This window comes from Cervus canadensis, chromosome 4, assembly GCF_019320065.1.
Source record: "Cervus canadensis isolate Bull #8, Minnesota chromosome 4, ASM1932006v1, whole genome shotgun sequence".
NCBI classification, from domain to species: domain Eukaryota; kingdom Metazoa; phylum Chordata; class Mammalia; order Artiodactyla; family Cervidae; genus Cervus; species Cervus canadensis.
This window is the reverse complement of record NC_057389.1, coordinates 48,985,326-49,005,793: the sequence shown is the minus strand read 5'-3', so window position 1 is coordinate 49,005,793 and position 20,468 is coordinate 48,985,326. Positions and strand designations below refer to the sequence as shown.

At 41.2% G+C, this 20,468-nt stretch overlaps 1 protein-coding gene and 1 non-coding gene across 14 annotated transcripts in view; one reads left to right on the top strand and one right to left on the bottom strand.

Annotated features, from left to right (window-relative positions):
• The window catches only part of HTR4 (5-hydroxytryptamine receptor 4), a 184,035-nt gene that overhangs the window by 65,335 nt on the left and 98,232 nt on the right, over positions 1-20,468 (bottom strand). For 12 of the 13 annotated variants that reach the window (XM_043465033.1, XM_043465038.1, XM_043465031.1 and 9 more), the window contains 2 exons: positions 17,188-17,313; positions 15,502-15,702 (listed from right to left, as the gene is read on the bottom strand). In XM_043465033.1, coding sequence (XP_043320968.1) covers positions 15,502-15,702; positions 17,188-17,313 — 327 coding nt within the window. The remainder of the gene's footprint in view (positions 1-15,501; positions 15,703-17,187; positions 17,314-20,468) is intronic. The other variant, XM_043465043.1, reaches the window with a different exon arrangement.
• On the top strand, positions 11,456-11,562 carry LOC122441074. The gene has a single exon (XR_006269218.1). It is a non-coding gene; the product is annotated as a U6 spliceosomal RNA (small nuclear RNA).

The window sequence follows — 20,468 nt, the reverse complement described above, 5'->3', positions numbered from 1 at the left end:
TGACCTCATTACTGTCACTTCACTCTGTCACTCCCCTGAAACCCCCAAGGGATTATTCTAATTCTTTACAAGCCATTTTAAAAAACAATCAAAACATAAAAAATGTTGAATCTCAAAACTTGAAGGATCCTCAAAATCCCCAAGTCCCCACATCTCTTCTAAAATGAAGCATATCCAAGCCTGCATGAAAGCACAAAGGACTGGGAATTCACCAAGTCCTACAACAGTACACTCTAAACTTAAGACTATCCCGAAGTTAAAAAGGTCTCCTTCAAAACTGATTTTCTGTAACTTCCAGTTTTACCCTCTGTCTCGAATTTAAATTTCTATCTCTAATTCTCCTTCTGCACAGTGGTCCTAGATATCTAAGGAGAGCTTTCACATTTCTCTTGAGTTTTATTTTCTGCAGGTAAAAATATTCCCAGTTGCATGCAACCCAGATTGATTTTTCACACCAAAGTATATTTTGCAATGTATGGAGACATATTTTGTGGTCATGATTGGAAAGGGTGATGCTATTGACATTCAGGGAGCAGAGGTCAGAAATGCTGCCAAATGTCTTACAATGCACAAGACGGCCTGCTACAACAAAGTCACCTGATCTCCAATGACAGTGGTGCTGCAGTTGAAAAACTCTGGTCTAGAGGAGGTGATTTTCACCAACGGCAGGGACTCTGTCCTCTGTATGTGTTAGTGTGCCATTCCCTGTTAAGAATGGTAGCTATAAGGACAGCATAATTCTCTGGTGTATTCTATACAGATCAGAGAAGCCTAGAATATTACCTTCCGCTCTACCCACCATAACTTAACACAACCTACAGGACACCCAGCAGCACAGTATAAGAGACCTGCACCTTCTCAGAGCTATGATCTAGGACAGGCTGTGAGAAAGTCTACCCCGAACTGATTTATACGTTTCAGAGATGTTTGCCTGTTCTCAATTGTATCCTCAATGCCTAGTACAATGCTATATATAGAGTTATACTCACAAAAGGGCTGAATAAATAGTAAACCCTGGATCACTACCAATTAAAATAAATTACACTAAAATGTGGGACCAGGTTTTGAGAATGTGAAAAGCTGTGTCTATCAGAGGGATGAGGAAAGGCTGTCTCCAATAAGTGTCTTTTAAGTTGGATTTTGGGCTTTCCCAGTGGCTCAGTAGTAAAGATTCTACCTGCAGTGCAGGAGCCACGGGTTCGATCCCTGGGTTAGGAAGATTCCCTGGAGGAGGGCATGGAAACCCACTCCAGTATTCTTGCCTGGAGAATCTCATGGACAGAGGAGCCTGGGAGGCTACAGTACACAGGGCTGCAAAGAGCTGGACACGACTGAAGTGACTTAGCACAACATAGCACAAGGAGAGTGGAGGAGAAAACATGATCCAGGTATTATAAAGAGCATGGACAAAGACCTGGGGCAGAAATTTTATACATATACACATCCATCTATAAATATACATCCACGTATCCACATACACACATAAATACAACAGAGTACAATTAGCTGGAAGGGAGAGTGTTTATATGGAAGTAGAAGGAAGTAAGCCTAAAAAAGCTGACTGAGGGGCAGATCTCAGTGCAATAGTTCTCCAGTGATGATGTGCTTTAGAATCACCTGGAGAGCTTGTTGAAACACAGGTACAGGTATATCTTGAATGGGGCCTAAGAATTTGCATTTCTGATATGTTCCCAAATGATCTGTTGATGGTCATCCGGTGACCACACTTTGAGACAATTGTCTTAGAGGTTTTTGAATGCTATGCTAGGAAGAGTCACCAAAAGTTTTTTTGAACTGGGAAATGTCCATCACAATCAACACTGCTCTACCAAAGGAACTGAATTACAACAAATTCAAGAAAAAGAGTGGTTGGTTCACAGGCTAGCTGGATAGTGTTCATCAGAAAAAGCAATTCTGTCTCATCTGAGGACTAGGTTAATCCACTGGATTAATCTAGGTCTGTTCTCTAGACTTCCACTGGACAATTCACACCCTTTTTTTTTTTAACTAGAAAACTTTTACAAAGTGGTTAAGTAAATGTTTAAATGACAAATGAGGTTCCAGATGGCCAGGATTAACTAAAATGTAGCAAGGATATTTACAAAGTAATATATTATGCAAAACATTTCCAAGCATTGCTCACAAAACTCCATTAGAATCCCCTTTGGTAGACCAATCACTAGTTTCCCCAACTATAGCCATGTGTAACTGTGTGATCAAATTGCTTTTAAATGTCTCTGGGGACAGAATTTACTTTGACAACTTTTAGAAGGCAGTCATGTATTTTTAAGTTCCATGCTAATCTTTCCCACTCCTCTTGCAATTAAGGAAAATTCTTCCTCCTCACTTACTGCCCTTCCAACCACAGTGAAGGCAGAAGGAGCAAAGAGAACAACTTGGAGCCCTAGACTTTCGGAATCAGAGGAGATTTTAGCAGTCATCTTATGTTTTTGCATGTGGCTACCACCAACTCTGTGGTCTTAGAATCAGTTACTTAACCTTTCCAAGACTCAGTTTCCTCATCTGGGATTGTTATGCCCAGCTCATTGACTGGCTGTGAGAATTGATGAACAATATGTTTAAAACTTAGAAAGTTTCTGACACAAAGCTTAAGAAAGAGTAGTTACTATTTTTACTCCCAGCCCCTCTGACCTTACAGGTATGCGTGCGTGTGTTCTAAGTCACTTCAGTTGTGTCAAACTCTGTGTGACTGCATGGACTACAGCCCACCAGGCTCCTCTGTTCATGGGGATTCTCTGGGCAAGGGTACTGGAGTGGGTTGCCATGCCCTCCTCCAGGAGATCTTCCCAACCCAGGGATCGAACCTGTATCTTTTACATCTCCTTAATTGGCAGGCAGGTTCTTTACCACTGGTGCCACCTGGGAAGCCCTGATCTTATACGTATATATGTATATGTGTGTGTGTGTGTGTGTGTATATATATATAATAAATATTATTATAAACAAATTTAAATACATTTTGGAACTGGGACTCTAAATCATTTAACAAATAAAATAGAAGCCACTGAGTTCAACCTCTTTCCTGGTCATTGATTCGAAGAAACAAAAGGCAAATAAGTTGATCCCTCAAGGTGAATGGAAACAATGAGACCATACTGGCTACAAGCAGCGAGGTTGATTAGATGTAGCATCCTCTCATAGACTTAATCCAAGCCCAGCTTTTCTACCTGGCATGGCTGAAGATCACATCTTGGATGATCCACAGAAATCAAATCTCCAATTAAGATAAGCTAAAGAAAAAAAATGTCAATCACGGGACAGAAGAGATGAAGTATCAGGTGGCTGATAAGACCTGGATTTTGGAATGGAATGAGAAAACAGAAACCTTTCACCACCAATATTTTCACAATTCCTAATCAATAAAGCACAATCATTTTTAAAATTTAGAAGTGTTAAAGATCTTCGCTGAACCAGCAAACCTAGGATTTACAAGTGCATTTTGCCTTTAGCAAGAAAATCAGTAAGTTCTAGTCCCAAATATTTCATGCATGTTCCTTTTGACTTTGGACAAATCTTTGGACACTACACATCTTTGTGTCTCTGTTTTCTTATGTGTAAACAGGGTATTGACTTACACCTGAGTTTTTATAATAGGTTGTAACTGTAATGAATTAAAGATGGCCACATCTCCCATCCAGGGACAGGGCATCTGCATCCTTCCCACAGGGCTGCCCTGTGACTGGTTTCACCAACAGAGTACATTGGAAGTGTTGTATGACAGTTTCAGGTCCAATTTTTAATAAGACTCTTGGTTTCTTGGAGTCAGGAGCTGTCATGTAAAACATCCAGCATGCATCAACATGAGATCATGAATAGGGATCACATGGACAGAGAGAAGAGCCTGGCTGAGCCTCGCCTTCCAGATGACCCCACCAAGATGCCAGGTATATAACTCATGACCTTAGACCCTCCAGGCCAGTTCAGTCTCCAATTAAAAGCCATCAAGTGACTTCAGCCAAGCCGAAGTTCCCGATGAACAGAACTGTGATATCTAATAATAATGCATGGTTGTTTAAGGCACTAAGTTTTGGGGTAGATGTTACACACAACCACAGAGGTAAACAGGTAGCATACAGTCACGGGTCACTGTGGGGTTTAGCAGCTGGGCAGTAATTCTCCTTCCAGGAGGTGATCCATATTTTTGTGGCAGAATTTTAGAGAAAGAAACTGATCTTTCTGCTCTTGATTTTGTTGTATTTTAGTTCCTCCAGTTCTATTCTGAGGAGGTGGAGAACAGAGAAAAGCACCAGTAGCTCAAGAAGAAATTAAAGGCCTTTTTCTTGGCATCCCAAGAGGCTCGGCAAGCTGCCAGTCACCTGGAGGATCAGTGGGGAAGACCTCACAGGGATATTCACCAGGAGCCAGGCACAGGAAGGGGCTGAGAATGCAGCCAAGAGCAGAGATAAAACTGTGGGTTCCAGTAAGGAAAAACTATAGGGGTGGAAGGACAGGGAACGACTGCTTCCTGTCAGAGATGCAGAGGGCATCAGATCGAGTCTTTGCACACAATCCCACATGCAATGTGCAGATTTAATGTTTACTATGTTCTTCTTGGTTAAATATTCTTCTGTACACTCATGATAAGAAAATTTGCAAGAAGGGGAATATCAGCTGTCTAGGAAGGTGTCTCCTGAGTTAATACTGACTAAAGGAAAAAGGATAATCCACTAAAAGTATAACCTGCAAAAATCTTAGCAGGGTTTACTGAACACACAGAAAGGTTTCCAAGGTATATTTTGATATATATGAATTGATCAATCTGTCAGCAGACAGTGGATGATTATCCCACTGACCCTTCCAGACTAAGCCCAAGGGTCACATTCCCTGGAAAGTTCTTCTGGCCCCAAAAAGCTCAGGGGAGACTCTCTCCTGTCAGAGACGTGGATTGGTTCTTCATCTCTGCATTTTGGGGGAGGGGAGCGGGGCATGCCACACGACTTGTGGGCTTCCCCGGTTGCTCAGTGGTAAAGAATCTGCCTCAGTGCAATAGACACAGGAGATGTGGGTTCAATCCCTGGGTCATGAAGAGCCACTGGAGAAGGACATGGCAACCCATTCCAGTATTCCTGCCTGGGAAATCCCATGGACGGAGGAGCCTGGAGGGCTACGGTCTTGTGCTTAGTCACTCAGTAGGGTCTGACTCTTTGCAACCCTTTGGACTGTAGCCTGCCAGACTCCTCTGTCCATGAGGATTCTCCAGGCCAGAAAACTGGAGGGGGTTGCCATGCCCACCTCCAGGGGATCTTCCTGACTCAGGAGTCGAACTCAGGTCTCCCGCATTGCAGGCGAAGTCTTTACCGTCTGAGCCGCCAGGGAGGCCCAGGCTACAGTCTATGGGGTCGCAAGGAGCTGGACGTGACTGAGCAACTGAACAGCAGCTGCAGCACATGACTTGCAGCATCTTAGCTCCCTGACCAGGGATCAGACCCATGTCCCAGCAGTGAAAGTGCTGAGTCCTAACCACTGGACCACCAGGGAAACCCCTCCGCCTTGCTGCTTTACAGTACCTCGTATATATGTGTGACACAGCATTTCTCTAGCTATATTACAACTGCCACTTATTTCTCTGCTACAATTACTGCTATTCAAACCATGTTGCTGTTGTTTAGTTGCCAAGTTGTCTCTGACTCTTTTACAACCCCATGGACTGCAGTCCCCCAGACTCCTCTATGGAATTTCCCAGGCAAGAATACTGGAGTGGGTTGCCATTTCTTTCTCCAGGGGGTCTTTGTTACCCAGAGGTCAAACCTGCATCTCCTGCACTGGCAGGTGGACTCCTTACCACTAAACCACCAAGGAAGCCCATTCCTACTATACATACCAGCTATTTTTTTAGGACACACTTTGTGTCAGAAGTATTCTACATTATTTCTAATTCCTACACAACTCTGCAAGGCAGCATTCAAAGTCCACACTTTCAATATAAGGAAACTAAGGCCCAGAGAATTTAATATACTTGCCGAACATCACACAGCCAGATATGGTAGAACTGGGACTGAATCCCACATTTGCCAGAGTTCATACCCTAGTAATGGTAACAAAAGGGCAAGGCTTGACACAAGTAACTTCATCTAGAAATAGGAAGGACTGTATGTAATGCCCTATAAGCTTTCTGAGCTGAGGACACAAGAAAAAAGACATATTTAAAGGTGAAACTGACAGATAAGATAATACACAGAAATAATAACTAAGAAGCTACTGCAATAACCCAGAAACAAGATGAAAAAAGTTTAAGACAGGGAAGATAGATTTGAACAACTATTTATGAAAATATAACTAAGACCCAGCATTTGGATGGTCATGGTAGATAAGTAAAAGATGCCCTCAAAGAATTACCTTTAAATGATGAAAAGTTAACTAATAAATGCATCTTTGATGTACAAAGTGGAGAGGATAATGTTTATGATGGAAATTTCCACTTTGGGTTTAAGAAGACAGAAAGATGCTTAAGGCAAGATGTTGAACAGGCAGCTACATGTTCTACAGAGACCAGAGGCATGGGACATGGGACATAGGACAAGTTTACAGCAGGAGAGATGAAGGCAGAAGTGCAGATAAAGCCACAGGGTATGGGTGATCCTTCCAAAAAAGAGAAAGAAGATATCGAGGGCTGGAAGGCTGAGGGTCTAACCTTGAAGGACACTCAGCTATGCACCAGGAAGAAAAAGATGACTATCAGCGTCACGGAGGGCACTCACAATAGCCACCAGGAATTCGCATTGGGAAAGGGAAGCAATAATGGAATAATAATTGTGGCTAACATCTACTGAACACTTACTAGTTGTCGCACACCAGCATACCTTTTTTTTGCATATACTCAGTAATTTAATCTTCAGAAACTCCAAACGGAATATGGGACTTCTCAACTGGCTCAGTGGTAAAGAATCCACCTGCCAATGCAGGAGACACAGAAGATGTGGGTTTGATCCCTGGGTCGGGGAGATCCCCTGGAGGAGGAAATGGCAACTCACTCCTGTATTCAAGGACCCTTATTCAATGGACATAAATCTGAGCAAACTCCGGGAGAGAGGATCCTGGCATGCGGCAGTCCATGGGATGGGAAAGAGTCGGACACAACTTAGAAACTGAACAACAACAACAACAACAAAATGGAATATACTATTAATATTATTGGACTTCCCTTGTGGCTTAGCTGGTAAAGAATCCATCTGCAATGCAGGAGACCTGGGTTTGATCCCTGGGTTGGGAAGATCCCCTGGAGAAGGGAAAGGCTACCCACTCCAGTATTCTGGCCTGGACAATTCCGTGGACTGCATAGTCCATGGGGTTGCAAAGAGTTGGACATGACTGAGCAACTTTCACTCACTCACTCATTAATATTATTAATACAATTTTGCTGATGAGAAGATAAAAACCTGAGAATTTAAGTAACTTATTAAGACCATATAATTGATAATTAGTCAAGCTGGGTTTGAATCCAGGAAACTTAGGATCCCAGGTCTCATTCTGATACATGTATATATCAAGATTTCTTAAAGGGTAGAAAAACTAACACTAAAGTCATATCAAACCACAAGTCACATTTCAGAGCATTCTGTGCTCAGCTAAACAGGCCTGGAGCAGCTACTACTGATCCGTAAGAACACAGAAACAGACGAGATAAAGACTGCCTCTTAAGGAGCTGGTGAGAGACAGGTAAATAAACCAATTATTTAAAAAGCGGCAACTGCTGTGTTAATATTTAACATTCTATGGGAGCTCAGAGAAAGAAGTAACAAATCTTCTTTGGGAATGAAGCTCAGCCAGTTAGTGGAAAAGGTTAGTACTGAAGAAGGCTGCATATTCACCTGGAAATGAAGAGGAATTCAAGACACAGGTGCAACATGGAATTATGAGGAATCACACCACACTTGGGAAATGATAACATACCACTCATGGGTGGGAACAGAGACAGGAATACACAGACTGAGGATAATTCTGAGGAAAAGGACTGAAATACAAGCTAAGAATTTAGTCTATATTTAATAATCTGTCACCAAAAAACCTCTGGGGCTTTGCACATGCTGTTTCCTAGAACTGCTGCTCCCCATACCCCACCTTCTCCCTCTTCACCTACTGGCACCTACATCACCTACAGACCCCAGCTTCACCATCACTTCTTCTGAGAGCTTTTCCTGCATAGGAAGTCACGTGCTCCAACAACCCCTCTGACTTCCCCTTATTCTATTTCAATAACCACAAATTTTACTATAATTATCTACCTACTATCTATATTTCTCACTAGATTAAAATCTCTGTGATTCAGAGCTATTCTGATTGTTCACCATTGTACTTCCAGTGCTCTACTCAGAGCAATTAGTAAGCACTCAATAAATAGCTGATAAAATGAATATAAAAGTAAGATTTCATATCCTCTAGCATGAGCTTCAATTCAACAAATATTACTATTATATAAAAACATGAACTTCAAAGAGTATGTGAGAAGGGGAAACTTGTAATCCCCACTCCTTGCAGAAATGCATTTCAATCCTGTTGGGAAAACAAATGTAATTGTGTGACACAAGCTCAGGGTGACAGACACTTTTCATTTATACACTGCAAAATTGAGCTATGCTCCAGGGAGATCATTAAGAAATGCCAGCACATTTATCTCCAGCACAGGATGAAATATACAATCTTTGACTCAGAATTGTAGGTTTTAGAAGCAAAACAGTTTTAAAAGAAAATGTGTGACTGAGTATCTGCTGGAGGAGTTTTGCAGATAAAACACATCAAATTCCTGGGCTGCCAAGAGGAAGGATGGCAATTCAGATGGACACATCAAAGAGAAGATGATGCAGTGCTACAGGTAATGGTATCCTCAATGAAGTGAAAGGGAACTACATTTGAGCCAAATACAGGGCAATATACAGCATGATCAGAGAAAGAGCATCAGCGGCAAAAAGTCAAGAAGTATGGTATGTGAAGCCAGTGGGAGGACCTAGCAATATATGGCTTAGTGTAAAGAAGACTTGGGGATGACACACCTCTGTCATGTTGTAGAGACTTCATAAAGATACCTGTAAGTCTTCAGGTCAGCTTAAGAGATGTTGATAGCTGCTATTCATGTCGCCCAACATCCCTCTTTCCATGGGGAAATGAAATGCCATTTTTCCTGAGACAGCTGCTTCTGGTAAAGGTGGCAGTCACAGGGCCTCATCTCTGCCCAGCAATCACATGTGTCAGCCCCACACCAAGATGATTAGCCAAGAGGAGAGTGTCTGACCCAGGCACAGTCAATGGTCTTCAATGAGAAATAGCATTTAGGTTTATCTTCTTTGGATTCATGAGGTAAGGATGCTTTAAGACTCATGTTGCCTACAGCTATTTTTCAACCCAGCCTAAAAATGAATCCAACAAGTAAACAACATAGGGACAGGCATAGAGAAATAGAGACACAGAGAGAAGGACCGAGAGAAAGAGAAGGAAAGAAGGAGACAAAGAGGAGAGGGAGACAGAGACACGGGGAAAGAACTAGACTAGATGATATTGGTCAAACCCTGCAGAGCCATGTCTGAAGCCTGACTTTTCAGCTACAAATCAATCAGTTTATTTTCTGTCACACGATGATGAAAAAGACCTTACTAAAATATCACCTGAGAAGCAGGTTGGTAAAAACACTACACTCAGGCAATTCATTAGGATATATAAAGAGAAAGCCCTCTTCAAGGTCTTATTTAAAACATAAAACCATTGAGTAAACTAAAAATATATTCACATAACAAGTCTGCTTATTGCACATGAAATGACTGGCATTTAGAGGGGACTATTATTTACAGTTGTTAACTCTAGGGTATATAGTTGTGGAGGTGGAGAGAAATAAATGGGGACATTTTTATGTTTTACTTGTGAAATAATGACTTTTTTTACAATGCTCAGATATTATTGTTATGATATTTTAAAACTGTAATGATTAGAAAGGACCTTGGTGAAATAAATCAAACACAAGGTCATGAACTGGGGTTGGATGAATGAAGACGAAGGTGAGGGTCATTGTGAGGAAGAATCTGCTAATAGGAGATGGTGAGGGCTCCCCTGGGGGAGATTTTAGGGCATTTTGTGAGAAAGCAGAGAAAACTCATTGGTCAGAAAGATGTCCATGCTCCCCACCTTGTTCTGACCTCAGAGGGAACTTCGCATACCTAAGTCAGAATGTTCTCAGAGATTTGAGGAATGTGCTATCCCAGGACCATGTCCAGCTTATATCCCATTGTGGACAGACTTACAGTCAAGAAGTGTTAACTTCCAGTAAAGAGAAAACTGAGTGCATATTTCAGAAATTAGTAAAAATGACCAAGATCCAAATGACCATCCAGCCTAGCCAACACTACTCTCTACTGCCCCCAGATAACCATTTTAACAGTTTGGTACAATTTCATTCCTACATTCCTACATTCATTCATTCATTCATTCATATTCTCTCATACACACTAACTCACGTACATACAGAGACAAACATCTACATATTTACTTTCCAAAAGTGAAATTACTCTAAACATTCAAGTCTGAAACTTGCTTCTCCACCCCCCACATAATATACCAGTGATATCTTTCTAGGATATCACACATAACTTTTTCTCATGGTTTCATTGGCTGCATTATATTTCACTTTAAAAATTAGTACTTTATTACAAATACTTGGTTGGTTTTAATTTTCATAGTAAACCTTAGATTTCAAACAATCAATTATATGTAAAGTTTTAATGCTGTTTTTGACCTCCCCTGACCAATATTATCTGATGCATATATATTTTAGTCATATTTTGGAAATTATTTCTAATGAGTCAATAAACTTTCATTAACAGGTCTCAGTCCTCAAAGCACTAGGAAGCACAGTGGATAGAGAAAGATAGCTAGAGAAATGCATTATATATATATGTATAATTTTAACTTTTTATTTTATATTGGAGTATAGTCAATTAACAATGCTGTGATAGTTTCAAGTGCACAGCAGAGCAACTCAGCCATGCACAGGCATTTAATAATATATTAATGGAGTCTTGCATTTTGCTTTGATACAGAGGTCTACCATCTGGGTGGAATTAGAAATCAAGATGAGCATTCTTGCTCGAGAGGCACTGCCTACATCAGTCACCCCCAAAAACTCAGAGCAGCTTTACAGAGGAAAAGACATCCTGCTAGGTGCTACTTGGCAAACAGTATCATCACACTTCTCTGAGATATTCATTCTGTACTTCAGTCCAGCCCGGCCCAGCCCAGTTGTAATGCTGGGAGGAACACAGCAAAATAGAAGCTAGATATAAATAAGATCACACTCTTTCAGACTAAACTGTCCTGTAACATCTAGAATGAACCTTCCAGCTCAATGAGAATGTCACTCTTGGGACAGAAAATGATGGGAGATAAATGGCAAGTTTCCAAGACTCTCAGAAGAAAACAAAATCATTTGACTTCATTTATTAATAACTTATGGGTGCTCGCTTCGGCAGCACATATACTAAAATTGGACCGATACAGAGAAGATTAGCATGGCCCCTGTGCAAGCATGACACGCAAATTCGTGAAGCATTTCACATTTTTAACATCACTCATTATCAGAGAAATGCAAATCAAAACCACAATGAGGTATCATTACACGCCAGTCAGGATGGCTGCTATCCAAAAGTCTACAAACAATAAATGCTGGAGAGGGTGTGGAGAAAAGGGAACCCTCTTACACTGTTGGTGGGAATGCAAACCAGTACAGCCACTATGGAGAACAGTGTGGAGATTCCTTAAAAAACTGGAAACAGAACTGCCATATGACCCAGCAATCCCACTCCTGGGCATACACACCGAGGAAACTAGATCTGAAAGAGACACATGCACCCCAATGTTCATCGCAGCACTATTTATAATAGCCAGGACATGGAAGCATCCTAGATGCCCATCAGCAGATGAATGGATAAGGAAGCTGTGGTACATATACACAATGGAATATTACTCAGCCATTAAAAAGAACTCATTTGAAGCAGTTCTAATGAGATGGATGAAACTGGAGCCCATTATACAGAGTGAAGTAAGCCAGAAAGATAAAGACCAATACAGTATACTAATGCATATATGTGGAATTTAAAAAGATGGTAACAATAACCCTATATGCAAAACAGAAAAAGAGACACAGATGTACAGAACAGACTTTGAGACTCTGTGGGAGAAGGCAACAGTGGGATGTTCTGAGAGAATAGCATTGAAACAAGTATATTATCAAGGGTAAAACAGACCACCAGCCCAGGTTGGATGCATGAGACAAGTGCTCAGGGCTGGTGCACTAGGAAGACCCAGAGGGATCGGATGGGGAGGGAGGCGGGAGGGGGGATCAGAATGGGGAACACATGTAAATCCGTGGCTGATTCATGTCAATATATGACAAAAACCACTACAATATTGTAATTAGCCTTCAACTAATAAAAATAAATGAAAAAAAGAAAAAAGTGAAAGAGAAAAAAAAATATTTGTGGAATGAAAAAAAAAACTTATGGTATTGGAGTTTCTGATGTCCACTCTCAGAGAAAGAAACGGAATTATTGGCAGCACTGTTCAAAAAGAGAAATGTGCCGAACATTCCTTTTGTTCAATGGTGTTTATAAAATTCCTAAATCAGTATTTATGTAATTACTGGTTAACTGACAATCTCCCAAATAAAAGGTAAGTTCTGTGAGGGCAAGAGCTTTGTCCTTACTCATGCTCTTGCACTTTTTTCCCATTGGGGGAGATAGAGACATTTAAGAAAAAAAAATGAAAGAAAAATCAATTGTGGTTTTAATCACAATTGCATTAAGTTTTTAAAGGAGAAGACCAGATCGGACCAGCTCAGAGAGGACTTCTGCAAGAAAGAGAGGATTGAGCTAAAATGTGAAACACATGCAAGCGAGGAGGAAGCAAAGGAGCTTTGCACGCAGAGGGATGAGCCAAGGCCCTGAGGTGGCTGAGTACAGAGCACTGGAAAGAAAGAAAGAAGGTCAAGAGTGAGGCTGGTGAAGGGCACCAAGAGCATAAAGTGGGGCTGGACGTATAGATAGGAAATAGATGATGCAAAACTCTACAGGCCAAGGAGTTTGGTCTTATTGCTGGTGCAATGAATAGCCATTGAAGGGTTTTAAGCAAAAGAACAACAGAGTAACAGCTTCAGTATTAGAAGAGATTTTGTTAACACTGAGGGGATTAGAGGGGATAAAATATATGTGGGGGAAATAATTAGGAGGTTGTTGCAGTGATATCCAACAGACAATAATAGTCTGGACTAGAATGACAGAGATGGGAAGAAATAGACTCAGATCTGTGCCAGAAGGAAAGTCAATAGGACTTGTCATTATTTAAATGCAGTGGATAAGGAAAGACCGCATTAAGAGTAACTACCTGGTTTCTAGGTGTGCAGCTGCTGGAAAAGCTACTCACTGAGAAGGAGGTCCACGTTTGGTAAGAAAGACCATGGGTTGTATGGACAGAAACTGAAATTAGCATCCACTAACACTGAGGGCTGTGCCAAGCTGGGTCAATGCTATGCTTTAAATGGATCATCTAATTAATCCTAACTGCCATCCTATAGAATAGGTGCTACTGCTCCCATTTTTAGAGATGAGAAAACTGAGATTTGGAAAGACTTAGTAACTTATCGCCATTCTCAGAGCTAAAAATTGACTGAGCTGGGATGTGAACCTGGATTTCCTTGGTTCTAAAGCAGATGGTTCTTAATTACCAGCCCATACTGCTTCATGACAACTGAGGTCTACTTAGGAAAAATTTCATGGTTTCAAAAGGGCATGATACTTACCCTAGAACTCTGAAGCCAAACCTTCCTAGCAAACCTTCAGTTTTCCTCTCCAGGCCTCCCAGAACAACTGTCCACATCAGCAAGATGATTCTACACTTTCTCCCATCCTTCACTGCCCACCCACTCAGGCTTTTGGCCAAACGTCAAGGTTACCTCCAGTTGCCCTGATCTCCTCAACTTTGCCTTCTCCAAAATACTGTAATATTTTCAGTCTCACCACTTACGTTGGCAACAGTCTCATGTGGGCTACCCTGCAAGATGTCCATATATTCTCAACTTCCTCACAGTTTATTTTTCCTATTGTGGATTTTCTTTCTTTCTTTCTTTCTTTTTTACAGTATATACTGACTGTCTTATAAAGCCTTTCAAGCACTGAAGTCAGATTGTTGTAAATAAGCTAATAAACACAAATTTCAAACTGTGACACTCTGGTTCTGGCTGCCAACCAACAGCTCTGTTTTACCAATGTTATTATCTCTAGTTGTGGAATGGAATCTCATTATACACTGCATTTAAATTAAACACATTCATCTATATATTCTTGGCAGAGCAAGAAACAGAGAACATGCACATTTTAAACAGAGCAGGCCATTATGCCTGCCATTCTAATCCATAAGCATGTGTCCCATAAAATAGGAGATGAATTAACTGATTTGAGTCCCTAAGGATCTTTTCCAGTATGAGTAATTATTTGGACAAACTCTGATTTTAGTGTATAAAGGTACATATTTTAGATAAACCACAACCTCTAATTTTAAGTCAACTATTCTTCCTATTCCTCTATTAAGGAACCTATTCTAGTGACCTATCCCAAGATTAGGGGGAAAGTTGGGTCTTCTGGACTAATCAAGAGACAGTAAGGGATTGTCCCTGGCAATTCTGATAACACAAGACTTTCACACCACAGTTTCTTTTGGGATCTACCCCTAAGATATGACTACAGTGATGGCAGTGTATGTTCGGTTAATCATCTGACTTTTAAATTGTATTCTCCCTTTATTATTGAAAATAAATAAGCATGAACTGGAAAATGAAAAGTGCTGATACAACTGATAAACATGTGCCTCTGACAAATGAGGCAAAGACGGAAATCATTAGGCCTCCTGAAGTCAAATGTGAAAAAAAAAGAACCCAGCTATGCAAGAGGAATGAAATTCTAACTTGGGTCCAAAAAGCCAACAATTATTAGGGATTTTATAATCACCTTTGATTTTTTGGAAAAGAGCCTCCCCAGCCACAGGCACAAATCTAAATATGCACATAAAATGATGATACAGGTGCATTATCAGAAGGTCGTGTTCAAACAGAACACTATCACTCTGAACTACCCTGCTGCCTACTGGGCAGATAGATTAATTCTTGCTTCTCAGCATCCTCAGAATTTTCTTTGTGCCATCAGCATACAATTTCAGGCTTACCTATGGGAAGCATGGTTGCTAGTACCTGTCACTATTTAGACTGTAAGCTCCTTGCAGGCAGTTTCTAGGCCTTACTCATCTCTGCATCTGCAGTGCCTTAGAGAATGCCTGGCTAAGAGAGAGTGCTATACAAAAGCCAGAGAGTGAATAAATAAGTGAACAGCCAGATTTACCTCTCTGAGATTCATTTCCTCTTATGAATCAGAGAAGAAAAAAGACACAGCCCAGTGGGCATCAGGCTGCTGTCTCCAGCATGGAGGTACACTTCGTACATGGCGCTGGCCTTACCTATCCAGAGAAATGCAGCACAGGTGAAAAATCGATGCTGTTGTGAGCAGGACATCCAGAGATGTCCGGACAAGGCAGAACATCTCCCCGTAAATCCAGATGTCTTGAACCAGCTCAATGGCACCGAAGGGCATCACGAGCACTGACACCAGCAGATCCGCAAAGGCGAGAGACACAATGAAATAATTGGTTTTTATTTTCCTGTGGGTGAAAAAGTGTAAGGGAGGAGGCAGTGGGAAGGATGGAGGAAAGAGGTTAGGGGGAAAGGAGCAGGGGAGAAAAGAGAGGGAAAGGGAAGCAAAGAAATAAGGGAAGAAGGGAGGAAAGAAAAGGAGAGAAAAGTCAGATGTGCAACATACTCTGTGGGATTCAGTTTCCCCTTCTGTCTTGTGTGCAGTCCAGTCACTTTGGATTTCTCCAGACCCCTGGCACCATACATCGTCTGTTGCCCTCATCTTTGACTACACTGGCCTGACTTGAGCCCCCCATGCACAGAGACCCTCCCGAGGGTCTTTATGGGGTGTTCTCTCTCCCTACTGTTGGCCTAGCTATATCCTACCAACTCATTGGGCCTCGGATTAGTCATTCCCAGGAAACCCTCCCAAGGTGTCCCCCCCTCACAAACAGTGTCAAATTCCACCATTTTCCACTTTTAGACTGACTACCATGTGCCTCACATTTGTCACAGTGGTTAGAATTTTGTTTTTATGCTTTCTTGATTACAGCATGTCTTGCTTTAAGAGGAAGATAGCAGCAGATGGGACAGAACTGAACCTTTCATCCCCTTTTGTGGCCTGGTGGATCTTAATCTAGACTGCACAATAGAATCACCTAGTAAATGTGTCTAAATATCAATGCCCAGGTCTTGCCCTGGATCTATTAGTTCAGGAATTCTGTGTGATGAACCCAAGCTCGCCAAATAAAATATACGGCACTCAATTAAATGTGAACCTCAGATAAACAACAAATAATTTTCCAATATAAGTGTACTCCAGATATCACATGAGACACACTCCTGCAATACATTAGTAATTTTAAAAGGGTCTTTAGGTGATTCTAATTGCAGCCAAGGATGAAGTGGAAAGAGCAGAAGACCGAGGTTTAAATCCTAGATCAGCTACTACTCAGCTATCCTTTGGGGGCTTCCCTGGTGGCTTAGATGGTAAAGAATCTGCCTGCAATGCAGGAGACCCAGGTTCAATCGCTGATAAGGAAGAGCCCTTGGAGAAGGGAATGGCAACCCACTCCAGTATTCTAGGCTGGAGAATCCCATGGACAGAGGCGCCTGGTGGGTTATATAGTCCATGAGGTCGCAAAGAGTTGGACATGGCTGAACGACTAAGCACACATCCAGCTATCCTTTCTTTGAATCAGTTAATAAAGTGAGGAGGTTAGATATGCTCTCAGCCATTATATATATAGTGATCACAACTATTATAGAAAAAACAACATAGGAAAAAAGTCAGGATGGAAATGCACTTACATGTTTATACTTGTTATGTTAGAACTATGAGATGACATGTGATTTTTTTTCCCCTGCATCATTTTTCAAACATCATTGCCATGTAACTTTTTCCCTTCATAGCTATAAATTCTAGCAGAAATTATAAATTCAGACTCCAGTTCTCCAGGGAGAGCCCCGAAATCCACCCAGGTTTTCTCATGAGGTTGCCTCACATGACTCACCTGAGCTGTCTGTCCCTGCACACGGCCACCATCACCAGCAGGTTCCCCAAGATAGCCATCAGGATAACTGCCGAGAGAAACGTGAGCAGCACGACCTTCTCCACTGACCCGAAACCCTCCTTGGAACTGGAAGACACACAAACACGAAGAACTGAAGAAAACTCTTGAGACACAAGAAAGAAAATTAGTTTTTTCCTTCATTCATTTTCAGAAAGGTAACTTCACTGTTGAAGCTGCAAACACACATGTCTCGTACACCTAATATATGCCAATGTTTGCACTTGTCACTTTACATGTTATTGTGGTTAACTCCTACATAATGAGAAGGAGGAGGCTCAGAGAGGTAGATTAACTACCCTGAGATTGCACAGTGATTCTCTATCAGAGAACTTGAGGCTTTCCTTCAGAGCACTGAGCTTAGCTTGTGCTCAGAAAGCTTATTTGGTTGATTCTTGTTTGGCACAGCAACACAGCTAGGTTGTAAGCTCCATGAGGCAGGGACATTGCCTGTTTTCTCCATTGACAAATTCAATTTCAACACATCATTCATATTTAGAGAATGAAGGAAAACGGCATGAAATGAGCAAATGAAGGTAGCTTGAACCAGTATCTGTGTGAACACAAAGGCCATCTGTGTTCAGTATCTCATCCCAGTCCACACAGAAGCTGCTGTGTGCAAGTGGGCTGTCCAAGGACTAGGTCACGGTTTGAAAGTTGTTTGTTCCTAAATGGCTGACTTGGACAAACTGTTCTTGGATTATGTGAAACCCACTGGAAATACAGAATCCATCAATAAACTCAGGGATTCCTTTCACTGCCTTGAACTACATTTCTTTTGGTGCCCAATACAACAGCTCAAATTTGTGTGCTTGTGAGTTTCAGCAACCAATTTGTTTCTATAAACCCTGCCCTCCTAATGTCAACTCAATTTTGTCTTGCTAACTTGGAAGTGAGTGTCCCCTGTCAATAAAAGCACAAAAAATGCAGATTATTCAGAAGCTGCAGGAAAATATTTGTTTTTTAATGTGTTTTTTAAAATGTTCTTTTAAATGAAGTTTCAAAGGATCTTAAAACTTTTAGACCCAAACACACATTTCAATATGAAGAAACTAAGACCCAGTGAGAGGAACTAGGTTGCCAGAGTGTGTTAGCATCTAGACTGGGAGAAGCTGCTTGCTCTTTAGGCCACCACCGGGTACTCAGGCAAGAGTGAACATCGACATTTTTGGAATCAGTGAACTAAAATGTACTAGAATGGGTGAATTTAATTCAGATGACCATTATATCTACTACTGTGGGCAAGAATCCTTTAGAAGAAATGGAGTAACCCTCATAGTCAACAAAAAGAGTCCAAAAACAGTACTTGGATACAATCCCAAAAATGACAGAATGATCTCTGTTCATTTACAAGGCAAACAATTCAATATCAGAGTAATACAAGTCTATGACCTGACCAGTAATGCTGAACAAGCTGAAGTGGAATGGTTCTATGAAGACCTACAAGACCTTCTAGAACTAACTCCCAAAAAAGATGTCCTTTTCATTATAGGGGACTGGAATGCAAAAGTACAAAGTCAAGAAATACCTGGAATAACAGGCAAATTTGGCCTTGGAGTACAGAATGAAGCAGGGCAAAGGCTAACAGAGTTTTGCCAAGAGACTGCACTGGTCATAGCAAACACCCTCTTCCAGCAACACAAGAGAAGACTCTATACATGGACATCACCAGATCGTCAATATCGAAATCAGATTCATTATATTCTTTGCAGCCAAAGATGGAGAAGCTCTATAGTCAGCAAAAACAAGACTCGGAGCTGACTGTGGCTCAGATCCTGAACTCCTTATTGCCAAATTTAGACTTAAATTGAAGAAGGTAGGAAAAATCACTAGACCATTCAGGTATGACCTAAATCAAATCCCTTATGACTACATAGTGGAAGTGAAAAATAGATTCAAGGGATTAGATCTGATAGAGTGTCTGAAAAACTATGGATGGAGGTTCATGACACTGCACAGGAGGTAGTGATCAAGACCATCCCCAAGAAAAAGAAATACAAAAAAGCAGAATGGTTGTCTGGGGAGGCCTTACAAATAGCTATGAAAAAAAGAAGCGAAAAACAAACAAGAAAAGGAAAGATACACCCATTTGAACGCAGAGTTCCAAAGAACAGCAAAGAGAGATAAGAAAGCGACCAATGCAAAGAATTAGAGAAAAACAATAGAATGGGAAAGATTAGAGGTCTCTTCAAGAAAATTAGAGACACCAAGGAAACTTTTCATGCAAAAGTGGACACAATAAAGGACAGAAATGGTAGAAACCTAAGAGAAGCAGAAGATATTAAGAGGAGGTGGCAAGAATACACAGAAGAACTATGCAAAAACGACCTTCATGACCCAGATAACCACGATGGTGTGATCACTCACCTACAGCCAGACATCCTAGAATGCAAAGTCAAGTGGGCCTTAGGAAACATCACTAGGAACAAAGCTAGTGGAGGTGATGGAATTCCAGTTGAGCTTTTTCAAATCCTAAAAGATGATGCTGTGAAAGTGCCTCACTCAATATGCCAGCAAATTTGGAAACACAGCAGTGGCCACAGGACTGGAAAAGGTCAGTTTTCATTCCAATCCCAAAGAAAGGCAATGCCAAAGAATGCTCAAACTACCACGCAATTGCACTCATCTCACACTCGGATAAAGTAATGCTCAAAATTCTCCAAGCGAGGCTTCAACAGTATGTGAACCATGAATTTCCAGATGTTCAAGCTGGATTTAGAAAAGGTAGAAGAACCAAATATCAAATTGCCAACATCTATTGGCTCATTGGAAAAGCAAGAGAGTTCCAGAAAAACATCTTCTACCGCTTTATCGACTATGCCAAAGTCTTTGACTGTGTGGATCACAACAAACTGTGGGAAATTCTGAAAGAGATGGGAATACCAGACCACCTGACCTACCTCTTGAGAAATCTGTATACAGGTCAGGAAGCAACAGTTAGATCTGGACATGGAGCAACAGACTGGTTCCAAATAGGGAAAAGAGTACGTCAAGGCTGTATATTGTCACCTGCTTATTTAACTTATCTGCAGAGTGCATCATGAGAAACGCTGGGCTGGGTGACGCAGAAGCTGGAATCAAGGTTGCCGGGAGAAATATCAATAACCTCAGATATGCAGATGACACCACCCTTATGGCAGAAAGTGAAGAAGAACTAAAGAGCCTCACTTTCACTTTGATGAAAGTGAAAGAGGAGAGTGAAAAAATTGGCTTAAAGCTCAACA